Source organism: Ambystoma mexicanum, chromosome 13, assembly GCF_040938575.1.
Source record: "Ambystoma mexicanum isolate Mex_15411 chromosome 13, UKY_AmexF1_1, whole genome shotgun sequence".
In the NCBI taxonomy this organism is placed as follows: Eukaryota; Metazoa; Chordata; class Amphibia; order Caudata; family Ambystomatidae; genus Ambystoma; species Ambystoma mexicanum.
In genome coordinates this window covers 97,519,231-97,546,668 of record NC_090938.1, presented here as the reverse complement: position 1 = coordinate 97,546,668, position 27,438 = coordinate 97,519,231, and the positions used below count along the sequence as shown (strand labels likewise).

The following is a 27,438-nucleotide window of genomic DNA, read 5'->3' as shown; positions in this document are numbered from 1 at the left end:
CCCTAGGCTCTTCTTCAGGGCTTCAAATGCACATTTTTGTTTCTATGAATATTAATCAAATTGAACACAAATTATTTTCCTTAAACATTAAAATTCTTAGTCATCACATTGCAACACACGAGTTCAAACATCACAGTGAAAAAACCCTCCTCTTTAGGCGTTCTTCCTGGTAGCGCCCGTTCCAAATGCTTAGATTCTTCTGCGCTGCTGGGTTCTGCTACCAGTATTCTTAACGGTCGTCTCATGTGTTCAGTTTCCTTTTTTCATTGTCATTAATCCGGAATTGACTGGTCTGTAAACCACTGTTATGCACTAATTACGATGATTGCTGCACCTTGGAGCTTAAATCGGTTTGTTAAAGGAAGTACACATTGTGGCGAGATGTGATTCCAGACGTACATAATATGAAACACACTTGACACAACAGTGCACCTTGATAGGAAGCCCGAAGAGGGCAGATGAGCCAAAACAATTAGCTTGCTATCTGGCATTTTAACCTAAACTATTACTGGCAATGGATGCTGGGTAACAAGGCTTTTACGCTAGTATAACAACTATGAAATGACCATTTTCCCAACAGGAAATAGCAGATACAATTCATTTTAATCAGTGGAGCATCATAGTTGCCAACATGACCCATTCCAATCTGTAGCTGGTTATCCAGTCCTGTTTTTTCTTTGAATTCTGGGACTTGTAGTTTCACTTTTCCCAGTTACAAAACTCTGTCTACAAGTACCAGAATGCAAAGAAAGCAGCCAAGACTGCATCAGCACCTACTGATTGGAATGGGTCACGTTGGCAACGATGGAGCATTGAAAGCAGCCAGGTTTGCCGAGGTGGCCCCCCCACTGCAGATCCCGGTCATGCACACATGACTGTCATATTGCACTCACCGCATGCATGCAGTACAAGGCATGGGAACCCACGCAGACATGGTCACGATCCTCCCAGCAATATTTTCTGCTGCATTAGATTCGAATGAGAGTTAGGGTTTAAAGAAATAATATACAGAAAGGGTAGCAGGCGCCCCTCTCTAGAAAGAACATGGCATGATAACCTGTTCTGTGGTTTCTTCCCACTTTGACAGTGCGCAGCCATCACTTTTTCGCTCACTGTACTTTTCACAAAGGAGGAATATGCATTTGCATATCAGTCTTTGCCCCGCCCACAAAGGTAGTACAGCACCGAAATACCAGGCAAACCTCCTCTGAACAAGAGTAACAGCAATCCCAGACGTGGGTTTCAGCCTCGTTGGGCCTCATCAGTGAGGTGGAGCTGTGCCTCTGAGTACAGTGAGCAAGCGGTCCACGTCTTGTTTCCCCCAGGTAACTTAGGGTGACCAACCCCAAGTTCCTTGTAAAAATATATAAAAGATAGCAGGCGGCCCTCTCTAGAGATAACATGATAACCTGTTCTGTGGTTTTTTCCCCCCCACTTTGAGAGTCCACAGCCATCACTTTTTCCTCACTGTACTTTTCACAAAGGAGGAATATGCATTTGCATATCCGTCTTAGTCCCGCCCACAATAATGTATGCTCGTTTATTTTTCATCATTTACAGAATTAATTTAATGTTCGCGTTTGTGGTAATTGTAGATTATACCGGGTCGCCATTGACCTTCAAAAAGGTTGCATTCAACATGGTCACTATTTCCCGATGCTTCCAAATGCAACCCTAGCAGTGCATTAGGTGAAGCCCCCCCCCCCCATGATGAAAGCAGAAGCCGGCTCGCAACACGTGACTGGCATGGTAAGGGCGGCGCTACAGCTTCTCATACCAATATTGACATTCTGTGTGTGAATGACAGGATTAGAGCGAGGCTACAAGGACATGTGACCCCCACTCACAGCGACAGTGACAGCAGTAAGCGCTCGCAGAGGTCAGGCCACCTCTCCAGTGTTCATTAGGAAGGAGGCGTGCTGTGCATACAGAGCGTGATGTGGCCGGCGCACGCGCAAGGCCCTCTGGGAAGCCAAGCCTTCCTGAGGGCCCTACGCCTTCCAGAAAGATCGAACGGCTGCTCCACATACACAGCATGCGAACATGGCGCATCTGCATGAGAGAGGCCACTGACGTTGCGTGCAAACCCCTCCAAACCAGCTCTACTGTGACAAGACCACACAGACCAAGAAGAATCCTAACCCATGACTACACACTCGAACCCGAGAAGATGGAGTAATGAGGCTCAAGCCTCGGTATCCAAAATCACTGCTGATGGATAAAAGTCTATCAGCAAGAAGAAGAACAAGCGCGCGTGCAACCCCAAACCCACGCGGCACGCGCTGCTCTTCCATTGGAGCACTGTGAACGATCAAGTCAGAGAAAACAATGTGATTGGCTGCAAAGGGTTCTTGGAACGTGTGGGTTTAATACACATTAAAGAGACTATGCTAAGCTCCTGTAGCTTGCCAGAGAGCAGTGTATGGCAACCCAAGGTTGGGCACGCAGAGTGACCATCAAAAGGGGGTGATGGGCGGAGGCAAATACAATAGAAATGTTAACACATTTACTAAGCTTGACATTTCAAATCACTGTCTATTGAGTATTTCAGTTTATGTTGGCTGAGCTTGGGATCAGTGCTAGCATTGATGAATCGCCAACCGGCCACCCATGATGCTGCTGGCTGGCACCACTGCCACATAACGAACGGATACACCTTCATATGAACAAAAGGTCTATAAAACAGTGTCCAGAGGAAAAACATGGTAAACACCACAAGCAACGCATGGTGATCTATGAACCACCGTAGGAGCATCCATGGATAGCACCTGCAAATACCATGGCCATCTGTGGACGCGCACAGGAGAAACCAGGGATAACCCTTGTAAATACCATGGGCAAAGCATGGCCATCTGTGGACGCGCACAGGAGAAACCAGGGATAACCCTTGTAAATACCATGGGCAACGCATGGCCATCTGTGGAAGCGCACAGGAGAAACCAGGGATAACCCTTGTAAATACCATGGGCAACGCATGGCGATCTGTGGACGACCACAGGAGAAACCTGGGATAACCCTTGTAAATACCATGGGCAACGCATGGCGATCTGTGGACGCGCACAGGAGAAACCAGGGATAACCCTTGTAAATACCATGGGCAAAGCATGGCCATCTGTGGACGCGCACAGGAGAAACCTGGGATAACCCTTGTAAATACCATGGGCAAAGCATGGCCATCTGTGGACGCGCACAGGAGAAACCAGGGATAACCCTTGTAAATACCATGGGCAACGCATGGCCATCTGTGGACGCGCACAGGAGAAACCAGGGATAACCCTTGTAAATACCATGGGCAAAGCATGGCCATCTGTGGACGCGCACAGGAGAAACCAGGGATAACCCTTGTAAATACCATGGGCAACGCATGGCGATCTGTGGACGCGCACAGGAGAAACCAGGGATAACCCTTGTAAATACCATGGGCAACGCATGGTGTGGTAAATTCCATGGGCAACGCATGGTGATCTGTGGACGACCACAGGAAAAACCAGGGATAACCCTTGTAAATACCATGGGCAAAGCATGGTGATCTGTGGACAACCACATGAGAAACCATGGATAACCCTTGTACATACCATAGCCAAAGCATGGTGATCGTTGGTACACACATTTGAGGGGTGCAAGTGAACATTCGTGTGATGACTGGGTTCCCTTGGAATGGCCACCACCTCACATGTAGCGTTACCAAGAACCCTTTCAATATTGTGTTGTCACTGAATGCAGACACTAGTTCCGAGATGAGACATAAGTGCATGGAGAGATTTGAAAAACAAGCTTGTGCAATGCTTTAAAACATTTACAATGAAAACAAGCTACAGAGCGTTAAAAGAGGTTACATATCTACGCATGCCAATATCCACCATCCCTTCCTTCTGAAGTCTGACCAGTTCAACATGTCTTCCGCCTTTTCAACCTTTTCAAAGCGCCCACAGGGCAGACAGAGTGGGGACTGGGGAAGGTATACAAAGAATTACAGCAAGGATAAATAATTGCATTAATAGTACAAACAAATGAGAAAGGGAAGGGGGGGACGAACCTACTATGCCTTGTGGGTGTTCAGAACGTGCAAGTGCAGAGGGGGCAGGGGGAGGAATAGGTGCTATGATGCTCATGGAGAAGTGCTCAGGGTAAGTGCCAAGAGGAGAAGGACGTAAGTGCAACCACCCATGGGGAGGGTGGCCCAAGTAAGTGCAGCAGAAGACAGCGGCTGGGATGGGAGATGTGGGGGAGGGTGGGGATCAAGGCCCAGAGGACACTTAAGGGCCCTGCACATCAGTCACGCTGCTGTAGTATTAGCAGGGCAGACAGGAGGAGAAGGAAGCGGTGAAGAGAAAGGTCTTGAGGTTTTTTTTCGGAACTTAAGTTACAAGTACAGATCAAAGTGTACAGCAAAGCAGCCCTAGACACTGTGCATGCGTGATAAATGGGGACTATAAGTTGCTGGCCCACCGTTCTAGAACTGCTCAAGTGCAGCCATTACAGGACCTGCTGGTAGGCTTTTCAGACACATTCATGATGACACGAACAATAAAGTACGCAAGGTCACGTGGAATACATGTCCTAACTCACAACTGCACAGGGAGCCATCTTGCTTCAAGAGCCAATTCTAATAAAACTGAAATAAATTCATACAACGCCCCATCCCAGGAAACGTGTGCGAGTTCTCTGAGGGATGCGGCAAAGGTTGGCATCCAGGGGATTAAACGCTGCGCTCTGAAGTAATGACCTGCTCCCCGGTCAGAGGTAGGTAGTCATTCTGGACAACACCCACCATCAGCCCTACGCAGCCTAGTCAATGGTGAGGGATTATCTACGTCGTAGTCGAATATTTCGGGAGATCAGGAAGTTGGAGACCCCGTTTTAGGTAGATGAATGGGGGTACAATGTCAGCAAGACCTGCCTAAGTGGTTTCGCTTTTCAATCCAAATACGCCACCAATATGGTTTGTTTTAACAAAGCAGGGCGTGAAACATGGCCCAATGATGCATTGTGAAGTAGGGCCTTGACAGGAGCTGGCTAGGGACCGCTCCGCAACATTCTGTGCAGGATTCTAATCCCTGAATCCCGAAGAGACCATGACATTCACTCCCTTTCAGTAGGAGAAAGTCCGGAGCGGCTGACAGTGTTACACATGCAGTGAGATTACTCTGTAGGTACAGGACACAAGATCTGATTTGCAAAGCAATTACACACCTGTCAGAGGTGATGACCAGGGAAGCTCCGCATTCCAATGGACCACCACCTTCTGGGGAGAAGGGGACTTTCCCAGTTACCCAGACTCAGGAAATACTACCTTTTTTGGTTCTGTGTGATAATGTCTCCGGAGAAAAGTCGCTGGGGAGGTGATTTATTTCCTGCACCTCTAAATGCCTTGCCCACACATTCTAGGACGGGTATTATTTAGTATTATGAACTCCGGTCCTAGAATATTTGGAGAAAGTGCTTGATTTTCTTGGGAATGCAAATTTGCAGACGTGTTGCCTGCTGGAGAGCTTTTACTCAGCGATTTTATCACTGGATAACCCTTCTTGCGAGCCAACTTCCTGGGACCTCGGAAAGACTTCTGTAATCTTCCAAACATTTAATAGGTGGGCTGATGGCATAGCACAAACATGGGCCATATCCCATCCACCCCACTTTGCAGGTGAATGAATGAATAGCTGAACGCAACTGCAGTGAAAGCACAGAGCATCTAAGGGGACCTCAGGATGATCGGATTGGACCCGCGTCATCAGAGTTAATATTGTGCAGAATGCTCGCTCTATATTATTGATAATTGCTATAACTGGCCTTTAACCACTGGGACTGGTCCACTGATCTATAAAGAAATGCTTGTAGCAGATATATAGGTGCACGCACACACTTCACCACATCGCAACAACAAACACACCACACAGACACCCACACAACAGCACACGGACTCAGAACCGAATACCACACCAATATGCTCAGCGAACGGTGTTAACCGAACCAAAGCTGCCAACAGTACTACACAGCTCCTTTGCTCTTCTCCAAACTTTGTCGTACTAACACGCCTAACCTATCCCCCTTTTGTTTCAGATTCGCCAGAGCGCCAGGGGACCACTCCGGTGGGGATAGTGCGCAGTACAAATATCCTTTAACATTAACAATCCTACTTTCCCAGCCAAACTATAACTTTATGGTAGTAACTCCCGATCTGTACTTTGAAGTCTGCCTTTGACCCAGGACTTGAGATAAATGTTACACTGTAGTCCTCGGTGTTACCTTCTGGCAGCAAGGGGAGAAGAAATAACTTCACAATATATATATATGTATCTATATATTCATTCTCCTCCAATTTTCAGTTTTGATCCTTAAACCAAAACAGGGATTTAAAAATCAGTAATATAAGTCATTGCGTTCAGTGAAGGACTCTTATAGGAAGATCAAATCTCTTAGGAACATTCCCGTTACTCTGCGGAATCCTACGCATTTGTACTTCCATTGTTCTACATTTTGACCGGTCCTACATTTTGCCACCAACCATGGAAAGAGGTACAATAAAAACAAAAAAGTAATTATGATTTGGTTACGACAAATCTGACGCGTTAGAGGACCACACTTGACCAGCAGCTCGACATTTAATTGTAAATTTGCAATCACAGGTATAAATTTGCCTATAGCTGTCCCCGAAGTATGACTTACGTGAATTCGCCCATCCTTCACAGCGGGCCCATCCTCCGCAAGTCGAAGGATGAAGAGTCCCATGTTGTATTCCTTCCCTCCACGGAGACTGAAACCGAAGCCTCTGGGTCCTCTTTCCAATTCAACTGGATAACAACCAACGCTCTAAAGAAGGCATGATGACAAGTGAAGACTGGAAATTGTTATCACTCCATTAAATGGTTACTGTGTGAAGGAACGAAAGAAGAAACTGACGAAATGAAGCAATGACTGGGCGACTTGGGGGGTTTCATAAATGGAACTAGGAAAAAAGGCGACACTGAAAAATATAGGACAAAGATAAAGAAAGGGGTACAAAAAAAAGAGAAGACGAGAAGGAAAATAATGGTAATGGAAAGCAAAAAGGCACAAAAAAGAAAAAATTGGGGATAGTAGGTAAAGTAATGTAAGGCAAAAAGATGGAAAGTAAAGAAAGAAGAAACAAAATAAGTAAAGAAAGAAAAAAAGTACAAAAAAGAAAAAAAAAAGGAAAACGGAGAGGAAAAGAAATTTAAAAAGGAAGAATATCAACTTCGGGACCCATGCCTTTAACAGTTGGAAAACGAGAGTGCATTTTCTACTATGTTTTATCTTGTCTTAATTTATTTCTATATTTCCGACTTTCTGCAGGAAAAAAACATAATAAGTTAACTTAATGAGTATTTGCCCTTGAAAACAGTCAGGAAGTACAGAGCATAGCAAGATGCATTTTGCCACAAAGTCGAAAGATTCAATAATATTGGTGCAGTTTTGTTTACCCTGCCCAAAAATAGTTGTTTCTCAAGTGCACTGTGATGATAACCGATTAGCTTTCAGACTAATAAGTGCATTGGAGATAAGCCCTGGCACATATAAATGCCAAGAACTATTTAAAGAACAGGTCCTATGTCTATGACATCGTATGGGACTAAAAACGAATGTACCTATGGAGCCTTCAACTGTGTTTCTGGAAAATTCCAACTGTTTGGGGGGCACTTGCACGGTCTACCCCAATAACCAGTTTGCCTTAATAAAGCTCTCTGCATAACCGATTAATTATAATTCAGGCATGAACGAAGCCGAGTCCACGGCGAGAACCATTCCCTCAAAGCTACTAGGCACTTGAGGTCCGCGCCGCTGCAATTTGCAGGCGCACAGACGCAGTCCAACGATCTGTGCTGCGGTCATTATGGACAGCGTTAACTGTTCCAAAGGGGGGGTGTTCGGTTCCTTCATATCCATTTAACGATCAATTAAATATGTCAATTTACTAGAATCCATTAACTATGCAATAACCAATAAAACCTAAATTGCTTATACTAAGGTAGGCATATTAGCCACCACAATTTTAAAGACTGAATGTCCCAAATGAACATTTACTAGAAAACATGTGGTGTATTGCCGTTCCCGCCTGCTCAAAACCGGATTCTTGGGAAATGGAAGGCAACATAATTCAGCAGCTGGGCTCTTACGCCGTACCAAGTTAGCCGCAGAAAGGCAATGCGGGACATGTGCTGGAGGACCAGAGTGGTAATTGACTCAACAGGGATCCTCCCTCCCAGAGGCACCAAGGATTCTCGTTCCAAGTGCTGGTGCCATGTTGACAAGCATGTTGGCAAAAAGGCAATTTCTAGGCGCTATAGATCTTAGGACTAACCATGGCGGAGCTGAGATAGTGCTGTATTAGCTAATCTTGTATCTGGGAATGCCGGCTCCCTGAGGCCAAGGCGAGTGCTTAGGACTAGCTTTGACGGAGCTGAGATAGTGCTGTATTAGCTAATCTTGTACCTGGGAATGCCGGCTCCCTGGGACCAAGGCGAATGCTTAGGACTAGCCTTGACGGAGCTGAGATAGTGCTGTATTAGCTAATCTTGTACCTGGGAATGCCGGCTCCCTGGGACCAAGGCGAATGCTTAGGACTAGCCTTGACGGAGCTGAGATAGTGCTGTATTAGCTAATCTTGTACCTGGGAATGCCGGCTCCCTGGGACCAAGGCGAATGCTTAGGACTAGCCTTGGCAGAGGTGAGATAGTGCTGTATTAGCTAATCTTGTACCTGGGAATGCCGGCTCCCTGGGACCAAGGCGAGTGCTTAGGACTAGCCTTGGCGGAGCTGAGATAGTGCTGTATTAGCTAATCTTGTACCTGGGAATGCCGGCTCCCTGGGACCAAGGCGAGTGCTTAGGACTAGCCTTGACGGAGCTGAGATAGTGCTGTATTAGCTAATCTTGTACCTGGGAATGCCGGCTCCCTGGGACCAAGGCGAGTGTTCAGGACTAACCTTGGCGGAGCTGAGATAGTGCTGTATTAGCTAATCTTGTACCTGGGAATGCCGGCTCCCTGGGACCAAGGCGAGTGCTTAGGGCTAAACATGGCGGAGCTGAGGTAGTGCTGTATTAGCTAATCTTGTACCTGGGAATGCCGGCTCCCTGAGGCCAAGGCGAATGCTTAGGACTAGCCTTGACGGAGCTGAGGTAGTGCTGTATTAGCTAATCTTGTACCTGGGAATGCCGGCTCCCTGGGACCAAGGCGAGTGTTCAGGACTAACCTTGGCGGAGCTGAGATAGTGCTGTATTAGCTAATCTTGTACCTGGGAATGCCGGCTCCCTGGGACCAAGGCGAGTGCTTAGGGCTAAACATGGCGGAGCTGAGGTAGTGCTGTATTAGCTAATCTTGTACCTGGGAATGCCGGCTCCCTGAGGCCAAGGCGAATGCTTAGGACTAGCCTTGACAGAGCTGAGGTAGTGCTGTATTAGCTAATCTTGTACCTGGGAATGCCGGCTCCCTGGGACCAAGGCGAATGCTTAGGACTAGCCTTGGCGGAGGTGAGATAGTGCTGTATTAGCTAATCTTGTACCTGGGAATGCCGGCTCCCTGGGACCAAGGCGAGTGCTTAGGACTAGCCTTGGCGGAGCTGAGATAGTGCTGTATTAGCTAATCTTGTACCTGGGAATGCCGGCTCCCTGGGACCAAGGCGAGTGCTTAGGACTAGCCTTGACGGAGCTGAGATAGTGCTGTATTAGCTAATCTTGTACCTGGGAATGCCGGCTCCCTGGGACCAAGGCGAGTGCTTAGGGCTAAACATGGCAGAGCTGAGATAGTGCTGTATTAGCTAATCTTGTACCTGGGAATGCCGGCTCCCTGGGACCAAGGCAAGTGCTTAGGACTAGCCTTGACGGAGCTGAGATAGTGCTGTATTAGCTAATCTTGTACCTGGGAATGCCGGCTCCCTGGGACCAAGGCGAGTGTTCAGGACTAACCTTGGCGGAGCTGAGATAGTGCTGTATTAGCTAATCTTGTACCTGGGAATGCCGGCTCCCTGGGACCAAGGCGAGTGCTTAGGGCTAAACATGGCGGAGCTGAGGTAGTGCTGTATTAGCTAATCTTGTACCTGGGAATGCCGGCTCCCTGAGGCCAAGGCGAATGCTTAGGACTAGCCTTGACAGAGCTGAGGTAGTGCTGTATTAGATAATCCTGTACCTGGGAATGCCGGCTCCCTGGGACCAAGGCAAGTGTTCAGGACTAACCTTGGCGGAGCTGAGATAGTGCTGTATTAGCTAATCTTGTACCTGGGAATGCCGGCTCCCTGAGGCCAAGGCGAATGCTTAGGACTAGCCTTGACAGAGCTGAGGTAGTGCTGTATTAGCTAATCCTGTACCTGGGAATGCCGGCTCCCTGGGACCAAGGCAAGTGTTCAGGACTAGCCTTGACAGAGCTGAGGTAGTGCTGTATTAGCTAATCTTGTACCTGGGAATGCCGGCTCCCTGGGACCAAGGCGAGGGCTGCTTCCGGGGGTGGAAGATGTTTCTGGTCTGCCCACGAGAACCTGTAGTTTCCAGATTCGGTTTCTAAAACGCTTCTGTAACAAGGAACATGAAAAGGAAAGCATTCAAAATACGTGTACTTAATCACATGACACATGGGCCTAATCAATGGAAAATGTTGTATCATGCAATACAAATAAACACATCGCTGGCATTTTCTTTAGCGAACTCGTAAAGATGGTTTCTATGGAGATGAGTAGCAACACTGGGGAATTTAATATCCTAGCAGCATCATTTTACTTAAGGCAAACATACATGGCAAGCAGCAACAAAAAAACATGGTATTAATTTACGTTTTATATTGCTGCAAACAGGCTCCAAATGAGCTAGCACCCAGAGTACTTTTTCTATTTCTATCCAAGTAACTAACTGTTGTAGTACTTCTTCCATTTCTATGGTCATGTTTCCTAAAGAGGCGGCACATTAGCGCTGTATATGACCTAAACTAAAGGACTGGCCCACCTTGTTATTTTAGTGGTTAGAGCTGTATGTGATGTGAATGGCAGAACAGCGTATGACACAGGGCTGGCTGGGACGGCGGCATAGAACATGATTCTTGAGTGCCAGGCAATCCTAGATTACTCGACAATCAATCAGAAGTCTGCCCTGTAGCATACTGCCCAGAGAGTCTAGGCCAAGCCTCCAATGTTTGATATTCTGAAGGGTGATCTTTATTGGAACATGCATTTGCTAATCAAACTGCCAAGACGGCATGCATCAATGAACCTTGCTGGGTAAAGGATCGATTCCAGTATTGCATGCTGGAAAGCTTAAGCGGACACACAGACAGAACCTTGAGGTTCATACATCCGACAAGGGGACGCCAGTGCTGGTCCCCAGAAGAGAGGCGGCATAAGCCCTCCTTTCCACTGAGCGTACAGCCGGATAGGAAGATTCTGCACTCGTGTGAAGTGCTACACTTCTCATTTTCTGGCATAGGCCGGGCCAGCGAGCCCTATCATTCCTGCGCGCCAAACCCAGGAATACTGTGAAGCAGGAAATCCTAGAAAACCTGTGCCCCCAAATCCATGAAATGCACAGAAGTCACTGTGAGCTTATTAGGGGAGAACACTGGGGGATTAGTCAACTTCTCAATTCTCATTTCTGAATAATAAAGGTGATCGGGGAGGAAAGGCTTTTCAATGATTCCATAGAATCGCCAACGTCCTAAATCAGACTATCGTCCCCTTTCCCCTGCGTTCTGCCGAAGTGAAGACAACGAGGAGCGCCCAAGCAAGCGGGGAAGGGGAAAACGTGGGATCCTCTTGCGCGCACACGCCAACCTGTTCATCTCAATGGATGCAACCATTTCAAAAGGTAAAGGGGGGCTCCAAGACGCATGGCTGCCCCTAGATATAGATGCACTAATCACTTGGGATCAGACTCTGTATAGAATTGGTTGAGGAGAAGTGGTTGGGGTGAAAAGCTTCTGTGGAATTTACTCCTCATTGGGGTCCAGAATCTCCAAGATGTGCAGCGCCTCCAGTCCCAGGATTCCCGCACAATTATACAGCATGTGTTACCTCAAAAAGGGTTATGTTGTCCAAAAGCGTACACTGGCGTGTCTCTAATGAGATTATATGGTTTTTAGTGGCACCTCATGATCTCGGAGTATCAAAATGTAGGATTAGGGGCGAGTGCTTGCCTAATTCCAGCTGTGCATCCTTTCTAGGGCTCTTGCAATCTCGTCCGCTCAGCAGAGTCCTGATGAAGAGCACGCCTGCCAGGAAACTGACGTATTCCCAGAGGTAATCTGGGTTCCTCTTGCTGCTCTCTTAATTTAAGGAGGGGGTGCAGTGAGCGATGATTGAAAGCGTTGTATGTGCGAGTGATTATCACAGGGGTCCTACTTTGACCTAAGAAGTGCCCAACCTCTGCATAGCACAGGCAACCAATGAAGGCTACTGGAAGGACTCCACGGCTGCCAGGAACACATCTCAGAATGCCACCGAGTAGGCACAGGGTAGCATTGTGCAACTATGATCCACGCCCAACCAAGCTCCTGTGTCTAGACTTCTCCTATAGGTTTTCACCAGCATGTTCAATGCTCGCCAAAGTGCAGGAGGCCGGCGTGGCACAGCGTCTTGCTCACAGCTGGCGCAATAAGAGGCGGCCTCCAACCTGGACTGCGCTGAACATGACCTCCTAAAATCACCACCTCACACCCCCAATCTGATCCCCTAGCCAACTCCCCACCCCCTTTTTTTCTAATTGCAAAAGAAAATAAACAGCACAAATGATAACTTTGTGTCGATAAAAAATTTAAAAAACATGTAGATGCCTTCGCATCGATACAATAACTGGTCACAAACCCCACACATGTTGCACTATATAAAAACAGATAATATTTTAAAATATTAAATTAGAAGTTCATAGCTAACCCCCTGGTGCACCGCCGGGATAATAAACTAATCATGTGACTGCGGCCTTTTGAGTTGAGCTTCAATGGACAGGTTTTAGACCCATTTGCACCATAACGGACTGGTGCAAGCCCTGTATTTCATGGCCCGTTTGCGCATGCTTGGCGGATTAATGGGAGCTCCGACTACACCAGTAATATCCTTTTCCGCGGCAACACTGCACTTGACGAAAACAATTGAAGAAGCTTCGGCACAGGTGCCAGCGGCGCTTTTCAGAGGTTCAGTGTTAACTGGACTGCTGGGGTGACGCACAGGACGACCTATGATCAAGTGCAGGTGACTCAGAAGGAGCTCGGGGATTCGAGTATTTGAAAACGGAGTCTCACAAGCAGCAGAGCTCATCAGACAACCCAAAGGGCCAGGCATCTGAAGGCGACAGCTAGGGGCGGCAGCAAGGGCGACCTCCGGGAAGCGCGCGCGTGCTTTGATGATGGCACACGGCGCAGCACACTGCACGATCAAGGCAGGGTTCTGAGGGGTGTCAAGAAATGACGACCAAGGAAGAGAGCCTGACACACGCTGCCGCTATGTAACCAGACAGCCTAATGCCATCAGCCATCAGCCAGTATCCGTGGCATGAAGCCAGATCTGGCGCAGGACTCTGAAATGACATCACCCTCGTCCTCGGAAAAGCATTCTTTGTAGTCATCTGCACACGGACCACGCATATCCTTTTTAGTAGACGTATTAGCAAGATGCAGTTGTTAACCTAATGTGCATTAAAACAATGTTAAGGCATTATAAAAGAGATTGTGTGCTCTATTGTTGATGATGTAGATGGAACAGGGATTTGGTGGTTCCCCAGAGAGGGGAAGAAAGCCAAGCTGGGCATTCAGTCTAAGCTTACACGCCTATCACTTATTCAATTGGAGACCTCCCTCATCCAAATGTATACATTCATGCAGCCAAACCACCCATCACGACATTCCTATGTACCAGATCTCCACTCTGAGGCATCATCCCATGCAGTGATCCACCCATCCATTCAAGGCCTGATCCATCCATCCATCGCACTGATTGATCTGTCGTTAGAGCCACCAATCTCACTAATGCCTTGATCCCTCGAGTTTGATCCATCCATCCATCCATCCATCCATCCATCCATCCATCCATCCATCCATCCATCCATCCATCCATCCATCCATCCATCCATCCATCGCACTGATTGATCTGTCGTTAGTCACCAATCTCACTAACTCACTAATGCCTTTATCCCTCAAGTTTGATGCATCCATCCGACTAATCCATCCATACATGATCATCACCCAGTGCATTGCTTGATCGACCCCCGAATTTCATTCCTCTATTCAAATCAATTGTTGCAACCTTCCATTGGTTGTTTCTTCCCCATCCATCCAAAGCGATGGTCGATGCATCCATCCAACCTATTTTTCCAGTGTCAACTTTCGTGGGTAGTGGAGAATGGAATGTTTTATTGGAATAGGGAGGGCTGCGTAAGGAGATTTCTCTGGATACACTATACAACACTTCATTAGAATGACAAAAAAGCTAGACTTCTCACCAGCGCAACAGCAGTTCAGGCATAACGCACCGTGCCATTTGCTGAAGGTGAAACTGCACATTATCTGCGGTGCATGGCTGAGTGATACATTACCAATATAGATTTGCTGAGGTTTTATGTTGAGTGGCGGGCGAGGTATAGGCAGATTATTGTGATGCTGGAAATGCATTGGAGGGACCCTGTCCTTGCCCTGTAGTCCTTTTTCATTGTGTTCTGTATTGTTTTCCACCCAGGAGTCCATGTGGGACTGCTGCCAGTGCAGCTCTTCCTGTTTTTGGTTTGGTGTATAGACCCATGGGATACCCTTATGTCACCCATGAGTGGTGGTACAACCCTGTGCCCCTAGTGTATGTTTTTGGGCACCTGTGGGTGGCCCGCAGAGCAGGGTATGGGCTGGTGGCAGCTCCATGCTGAATTTGACAGGTGCGCTGAGTTTCCTCCATTTTGGGATACCCAGGCCATGCCATTGGAATCAGTTGATTCAAGATAGAAAACAAGATGGCCCCTGTGGCCTCTTACTTTCTATTGCCTGTTACCTTGTTTTCCCAAAGTCCTGGGAAGCCCTGACTCTGTCCTTTCCCCCTGACTGGCTGTTGGGTGGAAGTTCCATATTTGGTGGTGTTGTGAAGTCCAGTCCAGACTGGCTGGAACCTTCCCAGTGACTGTATGTTGTGGGTACACCCTGTGGGTGGGACCTGGGTGAATGGAGTGTGTGACCAATATGCACTTCTTGTTGTGGCTGTCTGGTTTCTGGTATGAGAGAGAAAGACTGATACAGCCCTGCCCAAAACTGGCCTGAATGCAGTGGGTAGTGTTGAATGGATGGGTACTTGTCCCAATCCACATTCCTTGTTGTGAGTGTCTGAGAGGGAGGAGGATGGCCTGAATGCACTGTGTGCCTGATACATGAATGCCCTTCTGTATGATTGGCTGCTGAGTGTGTGCCAGCAGTGTGGATGAGAGGCAGAATAGTATATCTGGGGACCTCTCACCACTGGAAATTGTTCAGAAGCTGTGTCTACACTTGAAGAGAACTCGAACTGCTGATTCTCGATGCCCAGCTAGAAGAAGACTTGCTGTTGCATTTGCTTCGACCTGATCTGAAAGCTGCTGAATTCATCAACGACTGATCCGAGAGAGGACCTGGTAAGGTGCCCTCTTCCCGTGCTCCGAGGGACCATCGAGCACCGCTAACCTTCGCCAAAGCTCCCTGGAAGTCAGACCCTCGAAAGGGTGCCGACCCGAGACGGAACCGCTGAGGAGAACGAAGTGAAGCACCAGGACTTCGCCACTGTCGAAGTCCGTTGCCGTCGACCACGGTTCGCAGGTTTGTGTAACCGCTGGAGGCCTGTCGAAGTTGTGTTGCCCCAGAAGAGGGGACCGCTTGACGCCGACGACCAGAGCCGCCCGCTCCTTTGCCTAAGAACATTTGAATCGAAGGACTCCCTTGTCCGCACCGACGACCGCTTTATCCTGCCGGAGAGAGTCAAGACCGCCGAGGAGAATCCGCCGGTGGGTTTCCTGCCACCCGGAGACCACAAGGACTTCGACGACTAGACGCCCTCGCTGGGCCACAATTCTTCAGAAACTTTTTGCGGTCCTGAACAATCAATCGCCGAGGTGCCCCGCACACCTCATCCTCGCAGGATGTCCCCGACGAGCACTGCCTGGATCGATGCCGTGGTCTCGGCACTCTTGAACTTCTCGTCAATGCCAAATTCACCTTCTTCGACGCCTCTTGGCGATCCGCGACTCCTGCTTGAAAGGTGGTCACTCAAGAAGGATCAGTCAACGCTTCTTCGAAGAACTCTACTCCACCAGGTACATTGGGGGGTAAAAACAATATAGGAGAGAATAAGACTATTGATCAATATATGGACTGGGCTTGTGCTATATCTTTATTTTACAGGTTGCCCAGGTGGGGGGATCTCCACACAGAACTGTGTCCAGGGGTAGGGGCCAGTATTCTGCCAATTGTGTCAACCATCTTGTGTTCCTTCCTATCTCTATTGCTGGTTTCCTTGTTATTGATCTGCGTGACATTCTAACAGTATAGTTGATGCACTTTAATGAGATCTGATAATATTGGTGGTACCACTTTAGAATTGTATATATTTACCATTGTTGATTTCCGAGTACAAAGTGCGTTATTGTGATAGTGCACATACCTTTGAATATTATTGATATAAAGACTGTGTTTTCAGTAATACAGTGTGTGAACATTCCTTTGTGGGGGCTTGGGGATTAACTGTACTTAAGAACCTGCCTGCATCACCTCCTGAGAAGCTAGACCTGGATTGCTCGACCATAGCTACCGCATAGAGAATCTTGGCTGAGGTCCTATGTGCCTCTCCTCTACCATGTAGAGAGCAGAAGTACAGACACCCCCTCCAGTCTTTACAATTATTCTAACGTTTAGGGGGTTGATTGTGACTGTGGTGGCAGTGGCTGTGATGAACTGAAGAATTTCAAGTCGCTGTCAAAGAGAACCCAAAAAGGTGTGCACTAATTTAGTAGGGGGAGAGGAGGTCAGATTGGAGATTGTTTGGCATTTGAGGCAGGGAGTATGATGGCCTCAATCTTTGATGAGTTACGTACGAAGCAGCGTAGAGCCATCTAGTGGCAAGGCGTTGAGATTGCAGGGATGAAGAAGATTGGAGCCTCATCAGCGAAGTGGTGATAGCTGAAGCCAAACGAGGAAGTGTGTTTGCCAAGAGGCGGTATAGGGTGAATAGGAGGGGGCAGAGCACTGATCCTGGAGGAACGCCCATGGGAGGGGTCGTTGGGGCAAGAGATGCTGGAGAAGGAGCGGTTGGAGAATCTCACTCTCTTTAGAAGGAGGGTATGACTGGCAGTGTGAAAGCAAGCAGGAAGGTGGTAGGAGAACTGGGCAATGTGATGAGAGGTCCAGTGCTTGAACTGGAATCAAGAGTCATGGGGTCAGCAAGTGAGATTACCTTGAGATAGTTTACTATGCAGCTGAAGTGAACTCTCACAAGGATTTTAGAGCGGTAAGGAAGAGACATGTCTGTAGAAAGGGGTGGGTTGGTGGAGTCAGCACTTTGTTTCTTTAGGAGAGGTGTGACACTGGCTGTTTGGGTGGTTGAAAAAGGCAGAGAGGCGAATAGAGGCGACAGGTGCAAGTTCCTAAACTTGTTGTGGGGGTTGGGGGGTACCTTGTAACCTCCACGTTGTTTGGTGGGCTCTGAATAGTGTTTACCATTTTGCTAGCCGGGAAATAGACAAGCAAGCTTTTCTGGATCTGCAGGGGCTAATCTATCCGTTCCCAGTGTGATGTCATGCTGCCTGCCTATGTTGGATGAGGGGTGAGTGAGGGGGGCTGAACTGTAGTGGAGTGGACTTCACTGCAGATGACAGTATGGGGGCATGGGGGTGGGGCGTACTGTGGTGGAGTGGACTTCACTGAGGATGACAGTATGGTATCCCCTGAGAGACCGGCTAGGAGGAGTTGTTACTTACTAGCTGTGTGACTGACAGTGACTGCAACTAATGTCGGAGAGGTCTTCTGACTGGACTGGGAAGCGGGTACTTTCTGTGAGGGGAAGGTGAGAGGGCAGGGACAGGTGTAGACACATTTCAGGTGAGCGGTGGTCTCAGAGGAGAGCACTTTTGGATTTAGGATTTCCACGTATATACCCCCCCTTTCTCCTAGTGGGGAGGGGAGATCCCAACCCATAATTCAAGGCATCATGAACCAGGACCCTGGAGAGGGGGTAACTCGTGTGTAGTTATGGGTGAGGCATATGGGACAGGAATAGACATTATGATAGAACCACAGAATGGCCAAGGATTTTTACATGGCAAAGCATAGGCAGTGTGTTTGCATGGAAGAGGGAAAGGGTGTACACTCTGCACCCCAAGGTTATCGTCGGCTACCATACACACAACCCTTTCTGGGAAAAGCAGGTGCAGTAATTATGGAAGTAGTGGTTGTGAGCCACTAAACTCCGAAAATGCCTGTACAGGTGTCCTTGTGGCATATTACCAGAGAGCTGCCCCACGGGCATCGGACCTGATTGCTGTACAGAGCTGCCCTGTCCCCTCACCAGAACAGGGAAGGCAGGAGTTCATTTCCCGATGCCAACACTGGACTGGGTTGCCTCACTGATGGGCAGCTGTGGGAGCTCTGGAGCTCCATAATCCAGTAACAGTTCCCCTCTAGTCTTACCAGACGCCGGCAAGAACATGGAGGAAAGAGGAGTGCCACTTACCGGCAGGATCTTAGAGGGAGTAGGCAGGGCTGTGACTAAACTCCATAAAGCCTCTCACTGCACCTGTAAAGCGTGGGACAAGCACGGAGGTCGGAGTACATCACGTTCCACAAGAGGGTTAAACATAACTAAATGGGACCTATGACGCCGTATAAAAGTTGCCAGGATTTAGCTTTATTGATTTTTCATATTAGTCAATGGAGAGCGTCATTGACCTCCTCTCAGAATACTTGGGAGTGCGCAGTCAATAACTACTAGTATTGACTGCATTCTGAACATGGTCCTCTGAAGCAGTCAGAGAAACAACAATGCAATTTTCCAGGCAAGATTCTTTTCAACTCTAGCATGTCACTTAACACACGAAAAAGAACTTTAAAACATTGGAAAGCTGCTTTCACTGTCTTATAGAGCAACCATTTACTTGTGCATGCCACTTGATAATAATAATGTATTTCTTATAAAGCACTCCACAGCCATAGGTCTCAGAGTGCTAAAATAACAGAAGATGTTGTTATCCCGCAGAGCAATACCCAAATAATGCATGTTCATGTTAAACAGTTCCAGTTTAGCCAAGTTGCAATTAAAATGCTTAACCTATGCAGACAGCCATGTTATTTAAATACTACTAAATAAAACCACATTTATTTTACCAGTTCATTTTTGACTGTTTGGTTTAATCACTCTTAAATTAAAATGTTTTGCTTCGCCAGCAAAACTCCAAAACATGTTCGGCTTCTACCTGCTCATAGCCTTATATACCTCGGGAGGGGTCATTATTGCTTGGCATAATGACCCTTCCCTCATTTATGGCCCTCGGCGGGTTATTATCCCACGATAATGGCCGCTCCTGCAGTCTATAAGGCTATATTAATTGGTCCAAACTATCTGAAAGAAAATTAAAGAACACCGACCACAACCTCCAACTATACTTGAGCTTTCGTACCCTAGAAACAGAGGATCTTGTTCTAGTTTAGGCGCATAAAGTAGACCAACCATCCGTGGGAGAAAACACTAGCGATACAGAAAGCCACTGGTTGCATTTGACTCTTGGAGCACAGGGCAACAATGGAAATCTCTAAACTGTTAACATGTTTGGCGTGTGAGCAACTGAAATTATATGTTACTAATTAAAGATCCTAGGAATGATTACGGCACGTATCTACGATTATGAATCAAAGGCTACAATCATCAGGCAATCTAGAGAAATGCAAAATTACAGTTTTGTTTAGCCCAATCAAGTGGCAGAAAATATGTAATAGATCCCAGAAACTGGAGGCACTGACGAGACGGGCAAAAGATACAAGAATAATTTAAGCGATAGCTGCGATTTGGCGGTGCATAGGATCATAGCAGGTTTTGTGTATGGGGGAGCGGGTTGAGAAAAGTACTCTGTGTGTAACCCACAGAATTGGAGGCACAAGTGATATCATTTTGGTGGCATGGACATGGCTTTGAAAGATTTACTATAAGTGTTGGTGTGATGGCCGCAACCTTTCAGCCCCTACACAGTACTCACATTATGAGGAGTAGGGTATGCGGTTTAACTTACGTCTTGCTTAATTCAAGTTTATGTGAACGAATACAAGCATTATATGAAAAGCTACAATTAAAGAAGTACAAAACTAAATCGAAAAATTCGAATTGCAAATGAAAAACAAACCTAGATAGGAAACCTGAGACTGTGGCTCAATACGCTTGGTTTTCCGCAAACCTATAACACTCCTGACCGCCATTACCCTAAAATTACAATTCCTACTTTAACAACATTATTTTGCAAAAATCACTTTAGCCCAACACTACCATGTAACCAGAGCTATTTGTGTAAATCAAAATTTTATAAAAACGTAATCTGAAGCATTGATTTTCTTTGGTGTCCAGTCATAATGTCGAATACAATAATCAAAATGTCGAAAATATTTAGTCGAAAATAAAAATGTCGAATTACAAAAATGTCGAATTTTTTTCGAATTCATGTTTAAATAAATAATTAATTATATTTTATAAAACATAATTTGTTTAAATGGTTAAAGGTATATCCATGGTGAGTGGGGGGGATGGGGAGGAGGGGGGGTTGGGGTAGGGGTTTGGGATGGTTTTTTTTAATAATTATTTAATTAATGTTTTATTAAATACTTTTTAAAAAAAATTAAAGGTATATCCATGGGGGGTGTTGGGGGGGATGGGGAGGAGTGGAGGGTTGGGATAGGGGTTTGGGATGGGGGGTTTGGGGGGGGACCCCCCCCAATAAAAAACGTTAGTATGTGTGACATTTTACATAGTTATTTTAACATTGGTTTTTCGATTTTTTTTCGACATTTTATTTTCGAATTAATGACTTTTTCTATTATATGTATGTGTTTTCGACATTTTTGTTTCGACATTTTTTTTCGACATTTTTGTAATTCGACATTATTTTTTCGATATTATGACTATAAACCATTTTCTTTTATTTTCTATATATTCAATCAACCTTATGCACATTCGACATTTTCCATTCCACATTTTCAGCAGTTATCCTTGTGTCGAAACAAAGATTAGCAACTTGTTGAAATCCTTGACACTGATCGGGAAGCCTAAGATTTCTGAAAACAGCTCAATATATCAGACTACTAGGACAATCGCATGCCAATTCTGAGCTGTAACAGGCCAGTATCTGCCACTATCTTACCCCTGTAACACGCGAACTGGTAAATGTTTCCTCCCGATCTCCGCGTACGTCATTCCCCTTCCAGCCTCACGATGTAGCTCCTCTCCTAAGGAATATTAAGATGTGGGGCCAGACATTTGGGCACCCGGCAAAACAAGATGTGCAGGCCTCATCGCACAAAGGGTTCACAAAAGCTTCTAGCCCCCTTCGCTAAAATACAGCACCGCTACGACTGGGGTTATTCATTTTGGGGCCTGTCCCCAAATTTGCAGTGTACTGGGCTTTGTCCAGTAAACACGGTGGAAGCGGGAGTCTGGTTAAATCACGTTAGAATTCATGTCTAACATTTTCAAGCTTCTACCCTTGGTTAAGCTTAGTCCAACTATGGTTGCTGTTTTGGGGCAGTCTCTCTTAATTCCAGGATAAACTGACATCTTGTAGTAACAGTGTAAAACGAAAGCCTTCAAAACACCCATTAGCAAGACTCGAGAGAGTTTTCAGAACTCATCAGAAAACTCTTGACTGGGACTTGCGAACATCAACAAATCCAACCCCAGCACTGATAGTCCAATCCAGTCAGAATTAATGTAAAGTATCTCCAAACTGCTACCACCCTGAGGCCAGATATATCTTTACAAGGGGAAATGCTCTTACCCAATGTTTCTCATCAATAAGGTAGACGCCCAATCAATGTGCCCAACCCAATGGTGGGCCCAGCATTTCTGCCAAGTGGTCTTGAGACTGTGTGTGTGTGTGTTTGGATGAAGGAGGAGGCCATTATGTACAAGGAAACCAAGGATATGAGGAGCAAGGCACCGCCCAATGTTCAACGAAAAGTAATCTAACGACAAAAATAAAGAAGATAAAAACAATCGAATACTAAACACCCCATAATACATGTTTGTATCATTGCGTGCATTTTTGGCAGAAGGCCTACACAGCTTTAGAATGACTGCACTTAAGGACAGAAGCACAATGACATTATGTAAGTGCCATTCTTAATAAGTCCACTAGAGGTGGCAAACTATTACCCTTTTATAATGTGACTTGTGGAATTTTACTTTATTAGGAAAAGAACCCTAACTTGAGGTAACTGCTTGACAATGCCAATAGGCAGTAGACACTCACTATCTGCATACGAAAAATACCAAAATAATGAGTCCTGATGAAGTGCTGTGAAAGCAAGAAACGTGGAGATTCTAGTCATGCAAAAAGTGATAAAGAGCATTGAACGTTCGAGTGTTCAATACGGCCAGGGGCAGAAACACGCCTTAATATGTGCCTCGCAGCATCAACTCTCACCTACTAAATACAATTATTAGTTTTGTGCTGACATCCCTTCTGCAGCTTCTCGGTTACACAGGATACTCAAATAAGTGCACATTTTCTTTATCACATTAAAAGGCATTACTTAATTTTAAATAATCCATTAACTTTCTCTGGCCTTTACCATGTGTTCTTTTCAGTTCGCCCCCCGACACTGCTTCGCTGGCATGTGTGGAACTCCAATATCACATTTCTTTCACCCAACTCAAATGAAATATTGAGACAGTGCTGTTTATATTGATATTAGTCCTCCGTTTAGCACCACACCAGCTGCAAAAGTGTCTTCCTTTAATTAGCATCATCTCGTCCCTTCTCTAGCAACCATCCAAAAACCCCTGGAATGACCTCCTCTGGGCCAGGTGTTTTGGAATCCAGGAAAGAGGAGTGAAATCGACATGGAGAAGTGGGGAGGACAACAGACGAGACACTGTCAGAGGCCAACCGATTTCAAAGTGAGCGTCGCCACTTACCTATGATCGAAAGGAATATCCCCCCCAGGCCCCTGCCCCCTGCCATCAACGCATGATCAGGTTTGCGGTCTGTTTTCTGCATCCTCTACAATAATTACTTCATCTATCCAAAGTTCCTACTCCGAGCATGCTAAAAACTGTCCCGCTGATTTCGAATGCCGTCTACTTCTTCAAAATGTAGGGCCAAGGGTCTGGTAGCAATATGAATTTTAAATAGCCACGTTTTACAAATGAACCGGACCACCTGTGCCACACCGGGTCTGCCCCAGTTCACAATATTGCCAGAATGCAACCGTCTGCCAATAAAAGAACAAGATTAATGATAATGATTGAGTTTGCAACTCATTTTGTTGACCATCAGCAGAGTCACACTTACCTTTCCAGGGTTCCGTAGTTCACTTGTGCCTGGCCCATGGGTCTGTGCTGTGGGGCGGGGCTCTGCTTGGCCGAGTTTGTTCCCGACGGAGGTCCACGGTGCTCTGTCAAAAGGTAAGGAAACCAGCCAATGATAAATCATGCGGAAATGATTAGATACACAAGAGAAATGTTTAGAACTCAAACCTGACATGCAAGCCTCCATTCAGAGAGCCAACTACCTTTAACAGAAATCGGTGGGAGTGGGGAACCGGGAACCAAGTCTTTCCACTAAAATGTGGTTTATCGACCAAGACAAAATGTGATGCCCAAACGATCATACAGAAAGCAATGGGTCGTCTCTGTATTGCTTTGCTCATGCTGGATATTGGGTTGTTGGGGGGTTCTGTCGCAGATGTGACCTTTCGAAGCACCAGCTGCATTCCAGTAGAAATCCTAGACACTAGAATTATTGGAGTGAAGAAACGTCTTTAGACCACCAGCAAGAAAAATCAAGTGGCCTGCCTAAAAAGGCTGGCTGGACAGAGCTAGAGACCTCAAAAGCACTGCTGCAGATAATGAGAAGCCGTGCCTTCAGTTCACACCTGAGAAATGATCACATGTCTGCAACAGAAATGATGTAACCGCAGTTGGACAAGACACTGAAAAGCTGACCAGAGCAACCAGAAATCAACAATCGCCGACATACCAATAAGAAGGGGATTAAAACAGAGGTGTGCGCTTGCGCCCATGCTCTTTAACCTGCATATGGCAGAGTTCCTGGTGGGTTTGAGTGAAAAAAACAACTTCCCACCAAGAATTGCTACACAAGTCACTGGATGGGTCTCCTATGCAGAAGATCTGGTCCTCTTCAACCAGACGATGGTGGGCCTAAATCGCTCGGCGGATTATCTGTAGAACTTCGCCAAGCGTAATGAGTTCAATGAATTTTGAAAAGGCAAAGCATATGACATTTGGAAATAAGACTGTGATCATTGACATATAGCAAGGACACCCACAGAGCGAGTGGCGGGATATAAATATCCGAGTGTCACCCTAAATAAAAAAATTACTGATGGGTATCTGCGTATTGAAAAATGCCAACGAGCACTAGCCCTGACAAGTATGACCAAGATGTTTGCTCATCAAACAGCAGGTTTTAGTTTAGCTGGAATTCTAACTCTATACAAACAATGTATTGCCCCGGCAGTTACCTACGTCATTACAAGTGAACCAGAGCTGGCTTAACATAGTGTAAAGACAAATCTGGAGAGGCATACTGGGACTGGCAGAGGGAGTTCCGCTACAATCCCTAAGGTTGGAACTAGGTTTATGCTCCATACAGGATATTGTGCTGATCAAACATGGTACATTACACATTAATATGGGAAATCCTCTTGCAGCCCTGTGCTTTGTATGATTGGCAAGCTTGGTCTAATATGGGATGCAGGGACCTGAAAGGTTTTAGTGGCTTGTGTGAAAATGTGTTTGACAAAATTGCCTGGTTACCGGATTGGGAGCAGGAGGATGGGGTTTTGATGAAGGAGTTCACTATGAAAGTAAGATTGTGGGATTGGGGTCTAAACCATACTCATTTGCTAAATCAGAAAAAGTTTACGGAATGCCTAGAGATACAGACCACATTTATGTTCCCCCAAAAGTACCTGCTTAAGTCCCCATCGCCAGCCATGATATCTTTTGTCATGGCATTGAGAGTAAATTTGCTCCCAATTTTTGAGGTGAAGGTGCATGGTTTGGAACACAGAGAGAAGACAGAGGTTGTAGGATATGTGGAGCGTCTCTGATATTGGAAACCGTGCAACATGTGCTAAATCACCAACAAATTGGGCCATTTGTATAGGATATAGCTCTGTGACTGTGCACACTGGAAGGAGGAAATAAAGAGTGACCCGTTTTGGAGGCAGTGCCTTAATACTACAGACCACAGACTAACTAATGTTATATGTATCTAGTTGTTAAAATGTACAGCGTTTTGGAGTAAAGCGCTATATAAACTTAATAAATACAAATATGGCCCTTTTTAAACTCTGGTTTAGGACTCTATTGGACCCTGAGGATGTATAATAACAAGGGGTTTTCCACCCATTTTTCCTTTTTGCTTTCTCTGAAAGAACTGTCGCAATATGAATTTAAGGAAAACAGATTAAGGGTACATTGACCACTCTTGATTTATTTGGTTCATTTAATATATATGTTATGTCTGGGCAGTGATGTTTTTATTTGATGCAATTCATATTTGTAATAAATACATGTTAGGTTCTGTGAACTAAAAACACAATAAAACTTTTTTTTAAACTATGCAAGAGCATGGGGTTTATTGTGAGGTTTGTGGTTATGTGTTTTCAGAATTAAGATAATCTATCAAAATCTGGGAGAAGAGGGTTTACAAAAAAAAGTGAGTTACCTTCAAAATTGGACCCTCGGAAACTGGCTGCTTTTAAGAGAGATGTAATGGCCATCTCCATTCAGTCTCCATCTCAATGGAGAGAACACAGAGGTTATCATGCTTGGTCAGGACCAAGGCAAATCCTTCCCTTTTCTCTGGCCTTCTGCCTTGGAAGCATCAACCACCCCCACCATTAGTCCTTCAAACATACGACTGAATTCGGACTCTCCTTAGCAGTCCCTTTGAACCCAAAACACCATAAAAAGGTAACTTCCATCTCTGCATACAGAGAACTTCCAACTCCTTCTGGATCTTCACCATTTGACCGAGCCGGTGAGATCTTGGTTCTCCTTCACTTAGATGATTAATACCCTGTTAGCAGAAGCACTGGTGAAGGTCATAGCAAGACTCAAATTGCCCCGCATCTTGCGGCCAAACCTATTGTGGATCTAAAAAGTAAGACCAAATCTCGCCAGCCTTGCAATGTCTCTGGAAGCTCCCGATGGAACGCTGGATCACCTCCAGGACACTCTAGCCTTTCCACAAAGCATTAAGCCCAGAAGTGCTTCAATAACTTTTGAAAACCTTCATCCCCAATGAAATCGGAGATCTTCCAAAAGAAATCGACTGTGCTTATCCAGGTTCTCTTTCAAAATCAAGCACTGCAGGAAATAAAGTGACGGTCATAAGTATGGAAGTGTCCCCCGGAACACCTACGAGCACCCGAGTCACACAAAAGATTCAGGAAAGATTGGATAGCCTGCCTGCTTGCTAAAGCATTTAAGTCAACACCAAGTCTCAACATTATGGATAGAGAACAGCCCACTGATTCATTCATCCATGGCCTCCATCCTGCTCTACTCCCCACGACAAGACTCATTTATGCTTTGTATACATTACTGCATTTCCAAAACTGAAGGCCACCTGTGTATGGGTCATGACCTGTCCCACTACTCATTTCGTATACACCCTCCCACAGGCCCCTTTAAAGCAGGCTGTCGCATTGTAGCCCTACATAAAACACCCCAAAAAAAATCAAAAGGTCCTCACTTTCATGTGCACCAGCGATGAGGATTCAAGACTGTTGTGTCATGTGCTTTGCAGTGAACATGGTTTACAAATCCTGGTATTTTGTTCTGCAACAGCCAAGATCCATTGGCAATTTTCTCAAAATGTACACGAGGACAACGTGCAATAAATCCTGGTGTTTTGTGAATATACTTTTTGGTTTGAGAAACAGCATAGGCATTCCAAAATGTGTGATGATGACCAAGGAAAAATGAGTAGCCGATGACTGGTCTTATTATCAGTGTTTATTTGGACACCCACAACGGTGGGAGTATGAACATTTTCAAGCTATTCAGACAACCTAAAGGAGGTAAAGAAAGCCCTGTTTTTCAGAGATCACACATCACTAGTTGTCTTGTTTCCAGCTGTTGAGTGGATGAATATACAGTGATATCTTCTCTAACTTGGTGAAGTGAGAGCCAATGATCTTGACTCAAGCTTGTGGCAACCCACACTGCAGGTACCAAGGCGATTGCAGGCAATCAGAGAGCCAGCAATTAGATTTG

The 27,438-nt window shown here is 46.0% G+C and overlaps 1 protein-coding gene across 2 annotated transcripts in view; it reads right to left on the bottom strand.

The window, feature by feature from the left end:
• MAGI3 (membrane associated guanylate kinase, WW and PDZ domain containing 3) overlaps window positions 1-27,438 on the bottom strand; it is a 1,006,442-nt gene that overhangs the window by 72,031 nt on the left and 906,973 nt on the right. For both annotated transcript variants that reach the window (XM_069633359.1, XM_069633360.1), the window contains exons 17-19: window positions 23,480-23,582; window positions 10,410-10,521; window positions 6,667-6,810 (exon numbers count right to left, since the gene is read on the bottom strand). In XM_069633359.1, coding sequence (XP_069489460.1) covers window positions 6,667-6,810; window positions 10,410-10,521; window positions 23,480-23,582 — 359 coding nt within the window. The remainder of the gene's footprint in view (window positions 1-6,666; window positions 6,811-10,409; window positions 10,522-23,479; window positions 23,583-27,438) is intronic.